At 42.6% G+C, this 20415-nt stretch overlaps 1 protein-coding gene across 1 annotated transcript in view; it reads right to left on the bottom strand.

Annotated features, from left to right (window-relative positions):
* Positions 1–20415, bottom strand: part of syne1a (spectrin repeat containing, nuclear envelope 1a) — a 128779-nt gene that overhangs the window by 64831 nt on the left and 43533 nt on the right. The window contains exons 53-67 of the mRNA XM_026193858.2: positions 19578–19887; positions 19297–19461; positions 17570–17929; positions 15992–16128; positions 10401–10578; positions 8039–8221; positions 7705–7848; positions 6322–6477; positions 5234–5398; positions 4254–4426; positions 3931–4084; positions 3619–3762; positions 3183–3347; positions 2666–2983; positions 1454–1609 (exon numbers count right to left, since the gene is read on the bottom strand). Coding sequence (XP_026049643.2) covers positions 1454–1609; positions 2666–2983; positions 3183–3347; positions 3619–3762; positions 3931–4084; positions 4254–4426; positions 5234–5398; positions 6322–6477; positions 7705–7848; positions 8039–8221; positions 10401–10578; positions 15992–16128; positions 17570–17929; positions 19297–19461; positions 19578–19887 — 2908 coding nt within the window. The remainder of the gene's footprint in view (positions 1–1453; positions 1610–2665; positions 2984–3182; positions 3348–3618; positions 3763–3930; positions 4085–4253; positions 4427–5233; positions 5399–6321; positions 6478–7704; positions 7849–8038; positions 8222–10400; positions 10579–15991; positions 16129–17569; positions 17930–19296; positions 19462–19577; positions 19888–20415) is intronic.

Genomic DNA, 20415 nt, shown 5'->3' on the forward strand with positions numbered 1-20415 from the left:
CACTCCTGGTGCAGGGTGTGAGATTGCTTTCTGTAGCGTTTAATTACAGCCTTAGCTCCAGACCAGCAGAGCCCCATTGATTTTCCTTTAGTCCCCCCCTCAACCCAGAGGAGAAGACAAATAGAGAGGCTGGATCTGAGTATACAGAACAACCCCGGCAGGGGTAACACGGATAACTCTCAAAGCTACTTCAATGGGGTGTTACAGAAACAAAGTCAAAACTCTCCCAGGAGTAAATTCCACAGTGAGGGAGAACAATCATGTGTGAAAAACACACTGTGGGAAGAGACCCCAGAGGCAATGCATGAAAAATTCACATTTTCTAAAATATATGATTGAGATGGTAACGCAAATTTTTTTTTAACCTGCAGCCAGCTTGTTTTTAATTCTTTTTATTTATTAAACTCACAATGACACCTAGGTCTTGTTTACACATTTACATATCAAGGCTGGCAGTGTAGGCAATAGGGTGGATCCAAAGAAGCAGGTAAGAAAATCTGGTGAAGTGTTTTAAAAAGCTGTGATGACAATGGAGAATTAGAGGTAAGCAATGTAACAGATACAGTCACCAGGCATAGTGGCTCTGAGAAAAGAGCAGCTGAAATTGAGCCTTTATGAATATTGAACAAATAAGGAAAACAGGAACAGGTGAGACATTTGTGATTTATACTTCTGCAGCGGTAATGAAGCTATGTGTAGACAGAATGCTGATTGGTTCAAACTCTGCTTGAACAGGAAAGGCAGTGATAATAATAAACCCAGAGTAATAAACATCTGAATGGAAGCACAGACAATGGTTGCTTCTGATGCTCAGTTTTAGTTCACTGCAAAGAACTTCTTTGACTATTATGACTTCTGATTTCATGGCTGCAAGGGCGACACTGAAGGAACAACTTTAGCACAAACATGAACAAAAGCAGTCCACATTGTAGTACGCTGATTTTTCTACACTGCCCTCAAGTGACAGCACACATCTACAACATACTGATGTGGGTTGCAAAGCTCAGTGTAACACCTGCACGCTACAAAAGCAGTACCGTGCTGGGAGCTTAAGTGGTCGGGGTAAATCAGGTGAAACCGAGATGGAAGCAGAATCTGTGAGTGAAGAAATGCATGAACTGGCAAAGTGCGCCCAAAGGCAGAAATATAAATACATGCAGGAATGTAGGGCCTTTACATTACAATATAAAACATCTTGAGGGGACTGTGTTTGTGAAATGGTGTTAAATAAAAACAAACAAACAACTGTGACATCACACTGTTCCTGAGTACATTTGGAGCAACAGAGGAACAACTGGGTTAGCAACACCACAAACGCTGAAAACACCACAACAAACCCCTCATGTGGCTCACTGTTAAATAGATAAAGGATCTCTGAAAATGCAAAGCACCATTAACTGAATATAAAGGCAATATTATTATATTAAACTGCAGATAATCAAGAGCGCCAAACCTGTATGTTGAGCAGCAGGGAGTGGTAGCGGGCAGTGAGCTGAGTGGCCGTAACACTGATACGACTGCTGATGTAAGTTTCCTCCAGAACCTCCTGGGCTAAAGATGAAAGTCCATCGACTTCACTCTGCCGTGTGAGCACTGCCTCCAGACACCCCTGATCACAAGGGACACATAAGTTTTAATATTTTAGTTACATACTGCCAAAGCTATAGATGATTTATATGTCAGCAAAGTTCATTTAAAAGCCAGGTGTCAGAAAACGCATTACAAGCAAAACAATATAGGGCCTAGAAGGACAGAAGGGTGTGTGTGTGTGTGTATGGGGACCAAAAATTGGAATTTTACTACACTTGTGGGGACCGACAGCCCTTATGGGGACCAAAATCCCAGTCCCCACAACTTTGAAGGCATTTTTGAGACTCAAAAATGGAGTTAGTGGACACTTAGTGTCAGGGTTGCAATTGGGTTAAGGTCAGGTTTAGGGTAAGAGTTAGGTTTAGACTTTCTTTTTTGATGGTTAGGGTAAGTGGCTAGGGAAAGCATTATGTCCCACAAGATATGAATCCCCAACGTGTGTGTGTGTGTGTGTGTGTGTGTGTGTGTAAATGCAAGGAAGGAAAATACTGAGACTCTTTGGCATCCTGACAGTGGCAGGAAGCATGCTCCAGAGGGAGGAGACCAAGTATGGGAAATACTGCTGTTTTATTTGAAACATGACAAAGTGATGCGCTGTAGTATAAAGTGACACAATGCTTCACAGCTTACTGCATGTGTGGCTGTGTTTTTAGGTTAGTTTGCTTCTTCTGTGTCCTGAAATGTAAATCACGAAACTGTGAGCTTGATATTCTTCTGTTTGGTTTTCAGTATAACCAGAAGGTACCTCTGACTGAAGTGACCAGTGAAATAAAAAAAAACATTTGTTGAAATATTATTAAACTATGGTATTCCATATGGTGGCTGGGATGGGCTCCAGCCCCTCCAGCGACCCTGAATTGGATTAGCAGAAGAAAATAGATGGATGGGTATCGCTAAACAATTTCCTGGCTGGGGGAAGTAGCTTCCTGAAGTCTCTACATCCTGGCCCCCAAAAATAAATTCTTCTAATAAGACAGTATGTTGTTCCCTTTTGAGCTTTACAGTGTTGACAGTTGCATGAAATATCAAGGGCCTGTATCTTATATGGACTGCAGCAATCAGGCCTCTTTCTCACCTGGAGTTTCTTCAGCTGAATCTGCTTGGTGGTTGCGTCTGACCTCCGATTACTTCTGATATTAGCTACCCTCTCCATCTCCTCCAGCCACTGTGCCAGGCTCAGGAATTTATGTCCCATCTGCCTCAGTCGGGTCAGCATTGAGTGCAGCTGGCCTTGAGTCTCCTTTAGACGGCTCTGATAGGCCGCCCACTCTCGCTGAGCGGTGTCCAGGGCTCGGTCCTCGATCTGAGGTATACCCCAGGGGATTACTCTCTCTCTGCTGGTGAGCACAGCGGAGAGTAAGGCTTGGCCATTTGAACAGTGCTCCTGCAGGTTCTGTGAAGAAAATGAAGAGTCAAGAACAAAGTAAATACTGGAGGTCACTGAAGACTTAAAACATTTAGAAAGGGTTAGGTGTTAGGTGCTTTACTTTTGAAAAATACGACTATGCGTAGGCAGGGTTAAAAGTTTGCAGCTATTCTCTTCTCTGATCATAACCATATAGAGTTGACATAAAACTCCACAGTGTTTCTACCTGTAGCTGCTGCAGTGTATTCTCAAGTGTATCCACGTTTCCCTCTGGATGGGACAATGAGGCCAGAGAGGCCTGCTCCTTCTCCAGCCAGTCCTCAAACACATGTAACCCCCTTTGATACTCTTGATGCACCAGCACCAGCTCCTTGGCCTTGCTGACTGCATTCTGCAAAAAATAAACAAGACGCAAACATTAATGGATGAAAGCAGTTCAAGCTCAAAGAGAAATATGTGTAATGATTTTACAATAATTATTAGGCAAGTCAGTAAAATTTTCAACAAGTTCATGCCCTTCAGTATTTTGGGGAATATAATTAATAATAATTAATTTCTGAAAAAGCATGAAGCAAGCTTTTAAAGAAATACACTCAAACTATTCGGTTATTATTCAAATGCCTGCAGAGGAAAAAATGAAGCCGTATGTTCTGAGTAAGCACCTTAGCCTTTTCTTTGAGGGAGTTGTATCTACACTGCAGCTGCTGCACCTCCTGCTGTGTCGTGTGGTGTTCAGTCATATTGGAACCCTTTGTGGCAATAGTCTCCAGAGGACTGCTATGACTCAGTACTTCCTCATAGAGAAGCTGGAAAGAAAGGAGAACCCATAGATCATTGCAACTGGGATGCTCTGAGGTATAAATGTAACTGCATGAATCTAAAGCGGAAAAATGGCTAAAATTTTAATTAAATTAAAATTACAGTCAGGCTAATCTAAATACAGAGTTTGGATAGTCTACAGTGGCATTTGATACCTTGGTCTTTCCCAGGTTAGCAGTCTTGTCTCTCATCTCAGAGTACTGTCTGTCTGAGCAGCTAAGCGTCTCTTCAACCCGATCCATCCACTGCATAAACTGACCCACGTCCTCTTGATAGCTGGTCCACTGCGACAGAGCACCTTCCAGCTGACTGTGACCATAAATAAGGCAAAGTTAGCACAGAGGGAACAAACAAGATTCTGAACAGCTAAATCTAATAATCCCTTTAACCTTTCAACTAGCAGAAATCCATCAAGGGAAACTAGGCAGTTCCCAGTCCCATTTATCAAAGACTGACAGATTAATTGCCCCATGCTCACCTTTTACACTGGATTGAGGCAGACAGCAGTGAGTCCCACGAGTCTTTGAGGTCTTGGATCTGTTTGCGAATCACCGGGACTCCCTCAGCTGAAGTGTTCCTCTGGACTGCCTCTCCCCGCGTCAAGAGCATTTTTAGCTGGATCTCCCTCTCCTGACGGGCAGTTAGTAAGGCCTACAGATAGAGGTGAACACACAGACAGAAAATAACTCTCTAAAGGGTAAAATGCATCTCGCCCTGTTTCTTTCTAAACCATTAAAATAGATGCAACATATCTACAGATAAAACTTGTGTCAAGTCAGAAATCTGCAGTTGCATGGTTTGTAAAATAAGCCTGTGTAATGTTTACTTCTGAAAATTTTAAACACAATATCTCAGTTACAGGGAGGGCTCAGTCACACAGGCCTAGAGACTGGTCGGCAACAGGGCAACACCAGTCTCTATTCTAGTCGGTGGAAGCTGGAGGTTTCCTGCTGTCGCTGGGTGAAATCACTTGTAAAGAGGGTGCTGACTGATAACCTTCTTGTGATTGCTTTGGTCACTAACAGATTGCTGCAATCCTCCGTTTCTTGCATGGAAACTGACTTATCTGCCAGCACTCTACAACTTCTTGGTAGGTGGCTGTGAAATTGTGAAGCCTGTGACGCAAACAAGAAATGGAGAACCTTGTCTTGGTTTCAACGGTAAGGCATTACTTTCACGGCTTATTGTTTTTTTTTAATTACACTGCTGCTTGGTTGTTGGTTGCAGCTGTTTGCTGGTAATTTGGTATCTTGTGTGCAACATGCAGGGGACCACAGCAATCTGTACAGCTCTCCGCAACAAATTTAATCAAGCTACAGCAACCACACGCCAACTTAATAGGGAATACTCATTTTTGTTCCTAGCGGCCAGCAAAGAAAAGTCTTGCTAGGAAAATGTGCATGAATGGACTTTTTGTGTATCCCTTTAAAGAACTCCATCCATGTCTTCCTTCCTTACTTCAAGTTGTAACATCCGGTCCTCCAACAAGCCCTTGTCTGTAGTGGTGGAGATGCAGGTGTTGAGGACCCGCTGAGCCTCACACACCCAGTCCTGGAGCTCTTTCAGTCCTTCAGAGAAAAGGCGGTGTTCCCCTACAATGCGCTCAATCCTGGATGCCTTGTCCTGTTAGATATTAAAGTAGAGTAATGTGACTATACTCCTCAAGTCTTTCCTTACCAAAGAGTTTAACATTACACGTGTTTCCAGTGAACAACAACAGTTTCTTCATATTTTTCTGTGTTTGTGTTTGAAATTACAGCCTTGTTTTCCCAGATAGACATCTCTAGAGACTCTCCCACCCACATGTTATAGCACAAGAAAAAAAAACGCATTGTGTTTTCAGTCATCACTCATACATCTGCAACATCTGTGGATCTGCAAAGCGCAGAAAGTAAAAGCTTCAATAACTGGTGGCAATTTTTGAAGTGTTTTCATTCCTGTTTCCACGTCTAGGATGGAAGAGGACCTAAAAATAGCACTTCACTGGCTGGCCAGCAAAGTAAATAAATCCCATTCATCATCGCCGGGGTACTCTCATTGTCCCGAGGTAACAGAATGGTGCTCTGTGGTCAGCGTAATATTTTGTTCTGTGATGTATCAAATTAATCATACGAGTGCGACCACTTTAATGAGAGCTCCACAAAGGTCAGCTTCTCAAGCAGTGACACATTTCAGCTGTGACATTTCAGAAGTGCTTTAGTGGATAAAGGTACGCTGCACAGTCTTGGCCCTTTTATGCTGATGAGGCTGCAAGCACAAGGGCGTTTTAGAGGTAAGAGAGATTACTGAGCTCAGGTAAATTACTCTGGGAACCAGGTCTTCCCTTGGAGACATGACTAATGTGCAAGGGGGCAGCAGTCCATGACACGGCAGATCATACAACAAAACAGCGAACACCACAGCTGGACAGAAAGCTCTTTAGTGTTTATCAAGAGCACATGGGTTAAGCAAGGCACATTTCAGCACACTGTAGCAGTCTGTGATAGAAGCAGAGCATAAAGAGAGGAAAGGCTAGAAATAAGGTTACAAGGCGTGAGCGGTGTTACCTTGGTTAAGTTGCTGAGGGCTAGGTATTGTGCTGACAGCTGAGATACTCTGTGGACGAAGCCCTTTCCGGCTGCTTGTCCCTCCCAGAGTCGATGAGCTCTTTCCCTCAGCCTGCCCAGCTCTACCTCCTGACACGCCATCTCCTCCAGCACACACTAAGCCGATGTGAAGCAGGCAAGTGGTGGAAAAACAGAGACGGAGCAATTGGATGTTGGTGAGCGCAGGGTACAGAAAAAGTGATGGGTTGGAAAGTATGGTTGTGTGTGAGCACCATTAGAGGTGAAAATGAAACAACAGAAAACATAACATTTTTCATGACAGCAGAGACACGAGGCACAAGAAGCGCAGAGGAGGAGGGATATGGGATTAACATGTCACAAGTACACACTAGAGCACATCAAAATACATGGATAAAAACAGAGGAACACGAGCATCAGCAGTATTTCTCCTGATGTTCACTTTTACATATAAATGCTGTTATTAGGTTAGACACCACAGCAAAGAAGAGGCACAGGAGACACGGCTGATAACGTAATCCAAAGACGGGTTGTATACATGTTAAAGGGTAAGGAGGATTTTCCCTACATGAGTTCAGAGACTGAAGCCTGTGTGTTTTATTGTACTTCAGGTGCTGTGGGAAGAAATGTAATTGCTTGCAGGGACCAGACAAAAGGCAATGACGAGAAGTGCTACAGTGGGGGACAGAATAAATATAAAAATAGCAACAATGATACGAGCAGAGCTTTGAGATGGGTTTGATTTTTTTTTTTTCCTTTGTCAGTTTTATCTTTTTTAACGCTTCATGCCTGTCTTCCCTTTTTGTCTCTGCCAGACGTGGCAGAGGCTGTTATCGCATCCTGAAAAAGGCCTTTTAGCCACGCAGTGCTTCAGCTTTGACAGAAGGAGAATTAATTAGATTTCTGGACTTTTCTTCTGACTATTGTGTCAAGACGCAGCTCTATTTTGATCCAGTGGTGCTCGAAAAATGTAATTAGGTCCTTCTCTTCTCCCCAGTGAATTGAAATTGTACTTCAGGGATCCATATCTGATGGAGAGCTGACTATTTAGTATCCTTGGAAAATCTACTTAATATTCAATTTGCGGTGTAATGACAAGGTTTATTTGAGTGAAGAGAGGAAATTAGAAAACATCAGTGAGAGCAGCTGAGAAGAGAAATGTAAAAGGGGCAGCCTCACTAACGTAATGCAATTTAACAGTAAATGGACCCTACAGTATTGATTAAAATGTCCTGATGTACTGCTACAGGGGTGGACTAACAGATTGACCCTTCATCAGCCACAATAACCGCAGAAGTAATGTCATTGTAAGAGGACTGTAATGTCCAGGGAGAATCATGAGCACGACTGTGGGCTTCACAGTACCTGTAGTTTGCTGAGCTCCTGCTTCTTGGCTGGAAGGTCATGTAGGCGAGCACTGCTCTCCTGAACTCTGACCTCTGTGCTGTTCAGCCATTCCTGCAGAGGCTCAGCACTGGCCTCAAACTCTGTCATCTGGGCCTGCAGGTTCTGCAAATGTGAAGTAACTTGTTAAATACACCTTTTGAGGTTCTGAATTTGCACAAACTGTACAAATATCAGAGAAAGTGAGCACTCTGATAAAAAAATGAAACTAATGATTGCTTGCTTTCTTGCACATTAAATACACATTGATGTAATTTTGCAGCCATCTGCTAAGCACGGAAAACAATGCACCAACCTTGAGAGCATCTTCTCTCATTTGCAGGTTATTCATCAGGCTCTTCCAGTCTTCTCTCGCATTTGCCACCTTGGCCTTGATTCCCTCCACCCTGTCCTTGGACACTACAGCCATCAGCAGCTCCCCACTGGCTCCTACTGTACTAAGCCTGGCCTGGCCATTCTCCCTGTCACTCAAGAACTCCTAAGGGGATACAGTACACAGACAAAGACAAAGGAGCAGTGACTATTTAACTGAAGCACGCACACAAAGGGAGAAGGGTGTGAAAGGAGGGGAAAAAAGACTGAATGACTATCCCAAACTTCTTCTTTTTTTGCCTTTTGCTGCAGTGCCTGACGGGTAACAAAGCCATTCTCTACATTGTCAACAAATTTTCTCTCAAGGTCCCAGAATGTGACCCTACATTGTGAAAAGCAGTAATTACATTAGATGAAGTCATTACTAATCCTACATGCATATGAAGAAGTGGCCTGACCCACAGACGCAATAACAGATAAGGGAAGTCAATGAGCCTGAAATGTGTCTGCTTTTTTTTTTCTTTTTTACAAAGCGCCTTCATACACACCCACCGGCAATGTACACACACATATTAGGATAAACACGCATATGCAGCATGCACACACACAGACACCCCTCCCTCTGAGCTGAGCCGATGACAGTAGCGCAGCAGGGACCACTCCACCATCTGTGCAGTCAGCACATCACTTACACACACTATCTAGCTTCAGCCTCCTCAAAACACACACACACACACACACACACACACACACACACACACACACACACACACACACACACACACACACACACACACACACACGGTAAAGTAAAAGGCACACACAAGAAAAGAAAGTCTGCGTCTCTCACCGTTTCGCTCTCTGTGTTCTACATTCATTTACTTGCTCGCTCTTTTTCTTTTCCACACTTGCTGTCTTTCTCACCCTGCCAGTGTAACCGTATACCACCAATTAAGCATGACACAATGGATACCCCAGCCCCTCCCACGCTAGCCCTCCTGGAGGTCAGCCATGTGGAAACATTGTTCCACATTCCTCACCAAGTCAATAATAAATAAAACATGATTGCCTCTCTAGTCAGAAAGTATGAAAATCCCTCTCATCCAAAAAACTAGAAACTTCTAAAGGAGCAGACTTTGCTAAACCCCTGCAGAGGATTTCCAGCAAATTATTTTGTCAAATAACCACACGTTGCTTTGCCATTTTGAACTCACTCTCCCTGACCACCTAACTGTTGATTCACTGCTTCGTCGATCATCTAAGAGCTCCAAAATATGGTCTGAGAATGCAGAGTTTAGAAATAATAGCACATTGCTTGATAGTAATGCGGTGCATGGATGTGGGGATGTCCACCTTCACAGACAAGCAGCTGACTATTAGCCAGAACCCTGCGGTGCTCTGAAGAGGCTGCCAGACCTGCCAGAATCTCAGAGACTTCTCAGAAAGAGAGACACACAGATATTTTGAAGAGAAAGGCTGAGAGACCCCACTGTGGAGCTTTCTCTTATCTCTTTTGGCTATGAGCCCATTTCTAGCTTATCCAGGCTACTGCAGGTCCCATCACTCCAACAAGCCCACCAGCAGACACTCAACAGTGGGCATGTTCACACACGCTTCCCTTTGAGCAAACATCCAATGAAAGAGGATTGATTGTTTAACTACTACATCTTTTGCTTTTCTTTGTAGTACCATATTGTTGCTTAGCCTGCCTCTATGGAAACAAAATAAAAAGCGAGAACCAGTCTGTAATTAGCAAGAGTGGATTTAAGTGGACTCAAACTGATGCAAGGTTGCAGCTTCTCAAGGAGCAGACAAATGGCTTTTATGACAAGAAGCTTGTTAATATCATCACCCCGAGAGGCAGGAAAAGTCTGGTTTATGTAAGTGAATAAATGACACTCCCTACCTCTACTATCAACAGACACTCACAGAAGCAATCTGCCTGTAGAAAAAATATCATACGGCCACACTGGCTGGCAGCTCCGAGACATCAATATGAATGAGCACAAAACAAGTTATTGAAAATGTTATTTCTCAAAAGACTTGACTACAGTAATATTTAGTTACGTTTCCATCCCCAAAAAACTGCTTGATATGCTGGTATTACTTCAGTCTGCCCTGGAATAATATGACAAAAATGTGATTAAATCTGTGATTAATTCCTGCATCAGGTAAGTCTGTCTTGGAAAAACACCTGTGCAAAGAAGACAATGAACTTCAATTTTACTACAGTTATATGTCCCCTTAAAAAACACATGCGCATACACACACACACACACACACACACAGGAAGAATAAATTTTTTTTTAGCTGTACATAAGGGTTTTGCAAATTATATCCCTTACCTGAATCCTTTGCAAAGCAGAGGAGGCCTCTGTGACAGTCTGTGGCACATCAAAGCATTTGGCAGTGCTGATTTTGGCATTGACCAGCCACTGCTGGAAGTCTCTAAGGGCTGCACGAAACCTTTGCTCCAACAAGCGCTCCTTATTTTGACATTCCCTGGATGCACGAAGACTCAGACTGCAGGAAAGAAGAAGAAAAGAAAGAAAAGGCCTCATTTAAGTTGTTGTTCATGGGTTGAAATCTCCCGTGAGAAATGAACAAAGAAAGAACGAAGCTACAAACAGAGGAAGTGTTTACTGCCCATGTGTCCATCAAAACAAAGGAGACACGTGCTGATGCTCTGATACTGTCCAGACTGTACTCACGTCATGGAGGATGAGCCAGGGATGAGAAATGGGCAGGTGGAGAAATGGCAAAGTGGGTGAAGTGGAAGGAATGAGCGCTGGGGCAAAGAGGGAGAGCGGGGGGATGGCGCTAAGGGGCACTGTGTGGGAGGGGGGTTGAGAGGCAACATATGACTGGGGCAAGAGTTCACATGGGTGACAAGATGGAGGGAACGAGGCACGACAGCTTGATGCTATAAGAAAGAGATGAGATGGAGGAGATATGTGAGGAAGCGGTCACAGCGAGGCTTGACAGAATATCAAAGGTACACTTTCAAATTTGGATTTTAGGAGAATGAAGCTTTTCATCCAGAGGAATTTTTCTGCTATTAATATATTAACCACAAGGTACAGCAGGTATGTAACTGAAGCATAATAAAATCACTTGTTGAATGAGACTGAGATTTGAAGCTTTAAAGGATAGCTAAAAACACAAGAAACCATAATAATCTAAAGGGATGCACAAACAGAACACACAAAATGAAAATGTCAGCGAAATTTGATGACAACTCCTAACTTTACGGAGCGTGATAATAAATTTACAGCAGCTCAGGAGGTAGATTGGGTCGTCTACTAACTGGAAGGTTGGTGGTTTGATCCCTAGCCCCTGTAGTAATTGTGCTTAAGTGTCCACGGGCAAGATACTGAACCCCAAAATTTCTCCCAATCCATCGACTGCAGTCTAAGTGTGTGCATGATAGTCAGAAAGCACTTAAGGGTACAAAATAAAGATCTTTATGAATGTGTGAATGAGCCTTGGTGTGTTGATTTAGAGTAGAAAAGACCCAGCAGCAAAAGTACCAGCCCAGTGGGAGCGGATGTTGTTGATTGGCACATGAGGGGGTGGGAGACCAGCTGTCAGCTACAAAATGATCGGCAATGAGATTTTTTATTTTTTTAAATTTGTTAATGGTGCTTTGAGTACATCATGAGACCAACAATCAGTTATGTGTTTTTATAACCAGACACAATTCAGGTATTTTACCATATTAGGCAATTTAAAAGTATAAAATGGCAACAACAAAAAATTTATTTCAGATTCAAATCTCCAGCATGACGCACTACACAACCACCCGTCTTCTTGACCTCCATACTCCTTCACACACTTCTGCTCAGTGCTCCCTGGCACTAAATTTACATAACCAAATTGTGAGGTGTGTTATGACCAACATAGATACAAGTTCATATATGGATAAGCTATATGTACAACCAGCAGAATTATTTTCTTTCAACTCTGGGATAAAGAAAAAAAATCTATGTACATGTAGTTTCATTCAAAATAGATTTAAACATGATGTAAGACAAAAAAAAAGAAAAACAATTACTGGATTTCACACATTGTGGGGAGTGTGTGAAGGTTAAAGGAGGAAGGGGGAGACGTGGATGACAGCAGGGAAATAAGGTTACTTATCAGAAATAGAGGTATGAAAAACATGGCAAAAAACACATTGTCCTCATGTAGCATCTCAATGCACTGAAACACGCATTAAAGTCAGGCACAGACACTCTTGAGCTTTAACGGTGTGATGAGGGCATGAAAGGGTAACACAGTGGGGATAGCACGGGTGTAAAAGAAGCACTTTTTCTGCTGTGACAGACAAAATCTGGCATGCGGTATAAAGAGGAGGTGGGGCGGAGGGGAGTTATTGCCTTTTCCTCCTCTCCTCTGACTCCTTTTTTTTTTTCATTCTGTCTGTGCACTCTTCTTTCTGCAGCGCTTAAATGCAGGACAGGTGCAAAGAGCGCACAGGCCAAGTCTATTACAGACTAAACAGCCAAACGAATAAGGAAAGGTGGTGTTTTGCCAATCAGCAGTCTACGCCAATTAGCTGCCAAAGCATTTCCAAAAAGCTGACCTCACTTAGATTGTCTGCCAGTAAATCTTCAGAGAAGCAGCAAATAAAGGAGATCATTTGCGCTACGGTAGAAGTTTATACTTGTACATGAATGCGTTGAATGTGCATGGCTGTGTGTGTGCATGCTCTTTTGTATGCACTGTTGTTCTTTTGAAAAGGCACTGCACGGTGCGTTCACAAACAAGTGGTGCTCATTGAACACGGGCTCACTTGAGGGTTTAAAGCAGGCAATTAGAGCTCAGTAAAGAGACTAAAGTGGGTATCAGTGTGAAGAAAAAGACCTTCCAAAAAATTGTAATTTCCCTAAAAAATTACACTCGGTGTTGCATAAAATTAAACTGGGGAAGGACACAAACATAGTCAATAAGTGGAAGTGAGGGAAGACGGTTAAATGTCGCTTAGCAACTGGTGACTCTGTTGTTGTCCGTCACCTTTCCACCTTCACCTGGCTGATACGGACGTCAGACCTCTGTGTGTTATTGCCACAAGCGCGCGCGCGCACACACACACACACACACACACACACACACACACACACACACACACACACACACACACACACAAAAGAGCTTATAAAACATAGCCCTGGCTTTTGAGCTGTAATTAAGGAGAACTTTCCTTTCCCGCTCTTGTTATTGTGTTATGGAACAGCTGTTTTTAAGACTGTTATATGGAATAATGTGTGACATCAACAATAATTATGAGCACAGGTTTAATTGAATCATTAAAATGACACATTTTTATATAATATGCCAGTTAAAAAATATGTCAGGTATCTGCAGAATCACATACTTGTACAGTAATAAATAGCAAATAACTTGTTTATACGTTATGTTGCACGTTGCATCATAATCACTTGATCATCTGTATTAATCACAGGCTTTTAATAAAAACTGTCTAAAGGATAAGGTTGGCTAGGTTGTTGACTAATAGCTAATAAAGCTTCTCTTTCTCCAATGCCTCAATCAATTATGGAGTACCTCAGGATTTGATTTTAGGTCCCTTTTTGCATTATGTGTCCGTTAGGCTTTATTTTTCACAAGTACAATGCATCTTTCAAATGATAATCCAATGTCACACAAATATTTTAGGATGTGTATTTCTACAGAAAAACTGTCTTCATCTAAATGACACACAGACAGCTGTGATCATTTTTAGCTAGCCATTTAGGACCATTAGCACTAAACCTTTAAGCCCATAGCAAAAGTCTTGGTATCACCTTTGACCTTGCACTTAAACCTAAATCGAATTAATTCACTTCCGTTCTCTATAAACAGATAGCTACAGAAGAAAATGCAGACTTTTTAGGCAAAACACAATTTCTTTAACATTGGAAGTGTCTTGGTTTTACTCAACGTAATCATACATGCATGCCTCCACTGCAGAACGTAGTTCTAAAGTTCAAGAGCTTAAAAAGTGTGGCCATGTCTATCAAAAAACTCGGATCAGATGATTAGAGAGGCCAACTGCTTGAATAAGGTCTCACCAGGTCTGTTATGTACACAGGGAGCTACCCATAAAGGCAAACTAGGCAGACAGACATAGCTAAGCATCCCTTCTCTCACTCATATAAAGAGTGTTACAAACAGTTTATTCTCCTCGAGGATGGATTTTTGACCCTTTACTGCACCAGCCCTCATCTCATCATGCAGCAGTTGCAGAATCCTGCAGTGAGACTAACTGGTAGCAGATAATGAAAACACATTACACCAGTACTAAAATCCCTGTACTGGCCACCTGTCAGATTGATTTTCAGAACCTAATGTCCTCTACCCAAGCAGTAGGTCTCAGATCCCCAAAACAACTGCTTTTAACTGTTCCACTATCCAAGTGGGTCAAGGAGAGTATGCCTTTTCAATGGCCTTTGTTTGCACTTATTGCTTTTAGCATACTATAATTAAACAAATGAAATTCATTTTTATTCAGTTTCCTCAACATATTTCGATTATTTCCTGTTTATTTGTTTGTCTTATGTTATTTTATTTTTTTTACTTAAAATGTATATAGCATATTGGTCAATAGAGGTTGATTTGAACATCCTAGCTGAAAAAAAACCTCCAAAAACATTTTTTTTTTGATCAGTTAACTTTTAAACACATTGTTACCACCTTTCCATTTCAGGTATACACAAAAGAAAGAAGTGAAACAAAGCAAAATAACAAAAATCCCGAAATGATTGTCTCTAGTTTGTTCCTGTGACATTAATATTTCAGTCCTCACCCTGTCATTGATGTGTAAACATGGTCCATATCTCTCAACACTGTCTGATCTTATGAGTCGGTTACTCCATAACATATATTACACTCACTATTTACAGCCATTCGTCTTGTTATAGTGGGTCTGGGTCGTACCATCTCTCCAGGAAGGCTTTTTCACAGGCTCCTACCAAGATTTTAAACAAACATCTGTCTTCTCTCAACACAATATTTCCTGCTATATCACCAAAATGCAACACCAGAGATGATCCTGTATATATTTTAACAATAAATAAATGAACACTCTCCCAAAACTGCACAATGCCAGGGCAGATCCAAAAGACATGAGAATGGTTTACATTTATCACATTGGCTTCAATATGGCTTTGTTAGAGAACACTAGAAATTTATGTTTAATATTGGGGGTGACAGAGAATTTTATTCAACCCTTCCAACAGTTTTCTCTCAAGCTACATGATGATGTAGTAGATTGCTGTGTTCTCCATACAGGCAGCCATTTATCTTGAGAAATATACACACCTAGTTCTTTTTTGCCCATTTCGCTTTAACATAATGTGCTGTATTTCCTTTCCTCTGTTGGTACTATGCAGATATTACTCTATATTTCTTTAAATTGTAGATTCCTACTATGGTTGGAGAATGGTTGCATAATGTTAAATTTTGTTCCATCTCCTGAAAACTCATAAAATTCCCATCTTTTTTTACTGTACACAGTGCTGTTATTCCATTTGGTATCCATTGTTTCTCATCTCTGGTCCAAAGTATCTCCAGGTTCTTCCTCTAATTTATATTTTTGTTCTATATTAAACCACAGTTTTCATATAATCTGTGTGATAACGTCTTCACTTTTGAGAAAACCTTTTACTTCATCTCCAGTGTGACTCTGAATTTCCTTTCCTTGAGCATTTGTTTGGATAACTTTGTTGGCTTTTAGGTTAGGAAGTTCAAGTTGGGGCCATTTCTATCTACATTTGAAAAAAGCAGCTTTTGGCCTCATTACACAGACTTGAAGCAAAAGGCATCATGAATAAACTATAGTTAATCAGTCAGTGTTTCGTTTTACATCCACAAACACTCCAAGGAGTAATTCTCGCTCACCCACATCACATCACTACAGCAGAAATGTTCCTCTCACCTGTTGTGCTGTTTGATTAGCGCCGTGACCCGGTCTGACTGTGAGCCGAGGTCTCTGGAGTATCGCACCAGGTCATTCAGTTGGCCTTTCAACTTCTCCGCCATCGGCTCGGCGCTCTGCAAGCCCTCCAGTATATCCTAAATGGCACAAATCAGACACCAGCTCAGTGTGTGTGTGACAAGGAAACACAAGCACCCAACGGATCTGCATGACACCCTCCAATAAGTCCGCTCGCATTCCTATTCACACCCTGCCTCAGTCGTTTTCGCTCTTCTCACATTCAAACCGCGCACACAGACGCTCAAACACATACTCACAGTGCTGCCTGTACAAAAGCATTGCTGTTCCTGGCGGAGTGTGGCAGGAAGGAGCTGTGGATAACGGTCTCCAGCTCGCCTCAGCGTGCCTCACATTCTGCACTCACACAGTCATGAAATCCTGTCCCATGAAATATGTACAAGCTCTCTCTCTCTCGCTGTGTGACTCTCACTCACTCTCTGACGTATGACGATTAAAACAACCCTCCCTCCCTGCTCCTGTGGACTCGCTGCTCCCGTCTCCCTCTTCTCCTTTCCTTTCCTCGCTCCCTCCTCCTACGGCGGTTCTACTTCTTTCTCTAGCCCACTCTCTCGCTCTCTCCTCTTTCTCTCTCCCTCCTCCCACTCCCTCCACTTATTCCCTCGCACACATTTTTCCTCCCGATGACTCTCTCACGCTCTCTCCCTGTGGAATTCAGCTGTCAGCCCTCACAGATGTAGAATTGGTTCAAACGCACACAAACAAGCGTGTAACGAAAACAAGGCCGGACACAGGAAACAGGCTGGAGAAGGAGGAGAACGAGAAGCGGAGGAGGGGAAAGAAAAAAAACCCAACTCCTCCTCTGTTCTTTAACAGCCCCAAATTGAGGAAAACCGGAGAAAGGCATGGCTGAAGAAGCCCGGAGGGGAAATATAGGGCTGAACGTGTTGGCACGGCCTTGACAATACAGAGAAATTGTCACACTGTAAACATCCTGTGGAGGTTAGAAACAGAGCAGCAGGGGAGGTGAGGAGCACAAGCATCTAAGAAAGAACCCCTGCAGCCAAGAAGGACATCTCAGCACACTTCAGTTCAACCAAGTTGGAGTATAGGCAGGAGAAACAATGAGGGAATGTTTGGGAGGGAGAGATAGTGGAAAATAATGGTTAAAAAAGACAAAGCGGGGAGGGGTAGAGGGGACAGCACGGAAGACAGAATGAGCAGGAAACCAGGGGAAGTGATGGGATTGTGGCTGTCACTTGTTCATCATTCCAGTAAAGCTGATTTACAAACTAATCTGTTTTTAGGATTTACAAATAGAATGGATAATTACTGACAGAGAAAGCAGGGCTAATTGCAGAGGGTCCTGTGTGTGTCTGTGTGTGTACTTTGTATTAAACAATGCTAATCATAGGACGGCAGCATAGCCGCTGTCAGCTTTCACCCACCCCAGCGAGTTTTTATTATTGATGCTGTTTTTTTAAATGCACCATTGTGAGAAAATGAACAGATAATAATTCAGGCTCTCTTGTCATTATGTTTATTTAAATTCTATAGTACCTTAGCCAGCTGCCATCCCTCCACGGCCTCCTCGCCGTTACTCTGCCCTTCAGCTTTAACCAGCTCCTGGCTCCACCCCCTCAGACGTCCATCAAACACTTTTAACTCTTCCTCCAACTGGGCGGTCAGACGGTTATATTCCTCTTCGGAAGCCGCGGCAGCGGACAGGGCCCCCTCCAAGCTATCCCGGGCCCTCAGAGCGGCCCCTTCCCATTGCTCCAGAGCGTGGGACAGCGCCCCCAGCTGTCGATCCATGGCCTCGCAGCCTCCCGCTGCCGTGTGCTCCGCTGTGGACGCCGCGCTGCGACGTACCCGGCTGAGGCGGTCGCGGCCCTCCAGAAGTCGACACTCCACACGCTCCTGGAGAGATAAAGAGGGTAGGTAGGTAAGAGACAAAGTTGCTACGGAAACTGTGGCTAAGGAAACCGCAATCTCTGGCTGTGCTGGTGTCTATTTAAAGCTGCCGTATAGTGTTTTCATCAGATGTCCCCTGCTTCATCACCTTACATGTTTATATCTACTTCTTTGATTCTGTCAGTGCACCAGTTATTCTGATTTGCTGTATTTTTAATTTCCATATCAGTAATATCGCTCTGTTAGTGATTTTTTTTCCCTCTCCTTCCATCTTCACCTCTTACTCTCTAAGGGAAAGCCAGGCAGATGATGTGAAAAACACTTGAGTGTGATGCGATAGCAGTGAGCTGATAGAGGGATTAAAAAGGGAGAAGATGGCTATGAAGATCAACCTTGACACTAAATAAAAAATGAAAACTAGCTTGTGTACACAAGACATCATATCTCCTCTTCTACTGTAATGCTTCACACAGCATAGCTCTGCTGACACACATTTATAATGTGATAATTAGTACCCATGTGTAAAATTTAAATGCAAATCAATTTTTCCTCACATATTTTCTCTCCTCTGTAATCACAGAGTTATCGAGCAGGGAAAGATTTAGCATTAAATTCATTGCTCCTTTTCTTTTTTCCTTTTACACACAACCATAAACCATATTATACTGCATTGGCAGTAAAATGCATCATGAGAGATTGAGATATTTGGCTCTGATATGGGAACAAGCTGAGAACCAATTCCAATTCCCCGCATAATTTGCTCTCCTTCATAGTGAGAATGTATTCATCAAATGGGTTCAGATAATTCAGCAATCAGTTATCTTCGCAAGAATTGGGTGTGGATTAAAAAAAACAAAACAAAACAAAGAACAGCACACACATTTCAAGCATGCAGAAGAGCCAAAGACAAAGTATTCTTAAATAAGTTAAACATTGCTTCCACACAAGAGTCGCTGATACTGCACTGAGAATCATTATGTCTATATTGGGTTTAAAGAGTTAATCCTTCTTTAATAGATGTGTAATTAGTGCCTGTTACACATCAATTATCCCAACAAATTCCTACAAGATGTCCAGCCAAGTTTTAATTCTCAAATAATCTAAGTTTATAACTAAAAGACAATTTAACCAACATGTACCGCATGCTGTTAACATGGAGTGGCTCAAGAGATTTCAGATTATGTCAAATAAATTTTAGATTGTTTAGCTGATACTGTTTTAGCATCCGTGTACTTGTGTTTTCCCTACAGTTTTATCACTTAATTTATGTGGGCTGAAATAATCTGCAACTCTTTATGATTTGTCCCCGAAAAAGGGCCGTAAGCACAGAATGGAAATGCTTGAGGTGACTAACAAATGTTTGTCTTCCTTACCCTAACTTCTGACAGTTTCTTTTTGATGGATGTGGAGTCTCCTGATGTGTCAGACCAGTGCTGTAGCTCCTCCCCTGCAGTCATTAGCCAATCAGTGAGCTCTCTAACGGCCTCCAGGTAGTTCTGGTGCTCCAACACCACTGCCTGTGCCAGACGTACTCTCTCCTATAGAAGAAACACAAAATATGTACACGTTATATTACCGAAAGCCTTGATCAAGGTGAAAGAGGTTGATGGTCATCTACATTGTAAATTAATAAATAAAGGCAGATGTTTTGTACCTCCACCAAAGCTGTGAGGTTGTCAAACTGCACCTGCAGCTGGGTGCGAGCACCATGGTTAAAGCTGGCATCACCAGTCTTCTTGAAGAGTTCTCTGGCTTTTTCCTCCAGTGTGGACAGCGCCATCTGGTGGTCTTCTAGATCAGCCAGCAGAGCACGGAGTCTCTCCAGCTGTGAAGCTTTTTCTCTAGGTCCTGGCTGAGGGGTGAGAGGGGCACACACCTCCCGCTCCACAACCTCCATCCAGCAGCGCAGTTGGGCAGCACTCTCAAGGTATCCTCCCCACTGAGACACAGTCCACTCTAATCGACTGGAGACAGAACAGTAGATCTCTCATACACTTTTACAAATGGTGCAAAAAATAAAAATAAAATAAAATAAAAAAACAAACACATGAAATCTTTTATAACTACATGTGTAGACTTCTTAATTTAAATCTTGGTGCATAAAAATCTTTTTACACCTTTTTATTCTCCTGTACATTTGCAGCATTGCAGAAGAAGCACAAACTGGCAGTAATACTGGCTTATAGCCTTTCTCCCCTTTTATCAGGAGGTTCAAAACACACAAGGACACAGACACACACCCATAATTTTCCTTGCCATCTGTTACCCCTGCCTGTGCAAATAGTGCCAATATCCACATACTCACACACACCTCTAATTCACCTGCTACCCCTCGCCTCCTGTTATCCCTCTCCCCTTTCAACACAAACACACCGCACGTGTGACCCACTGTTTGCCATCCACCATTTAGTCCCTAATGGGATCAATTTTTTTTCTAGGAGGGGCCATAATTGGTCAATTAGACATACACACACAAACTGATGCACATGCAT

The sequence above is a fragment of the Astatotilapia calliptera genome, chromosome 15 (genome assembly GCF_964374335.1).
Source record: "Astatotilapia calliptera chromosome 15, fAstCal68.1, whole genome shotgun sequence".
Taxonomy (NCBI): Eukaryota; Metazoa; Chordata; class Actinopteri; order Cichliformes; family Cichlidae; genus Astatotilapia; species Astatotilapia calliptera.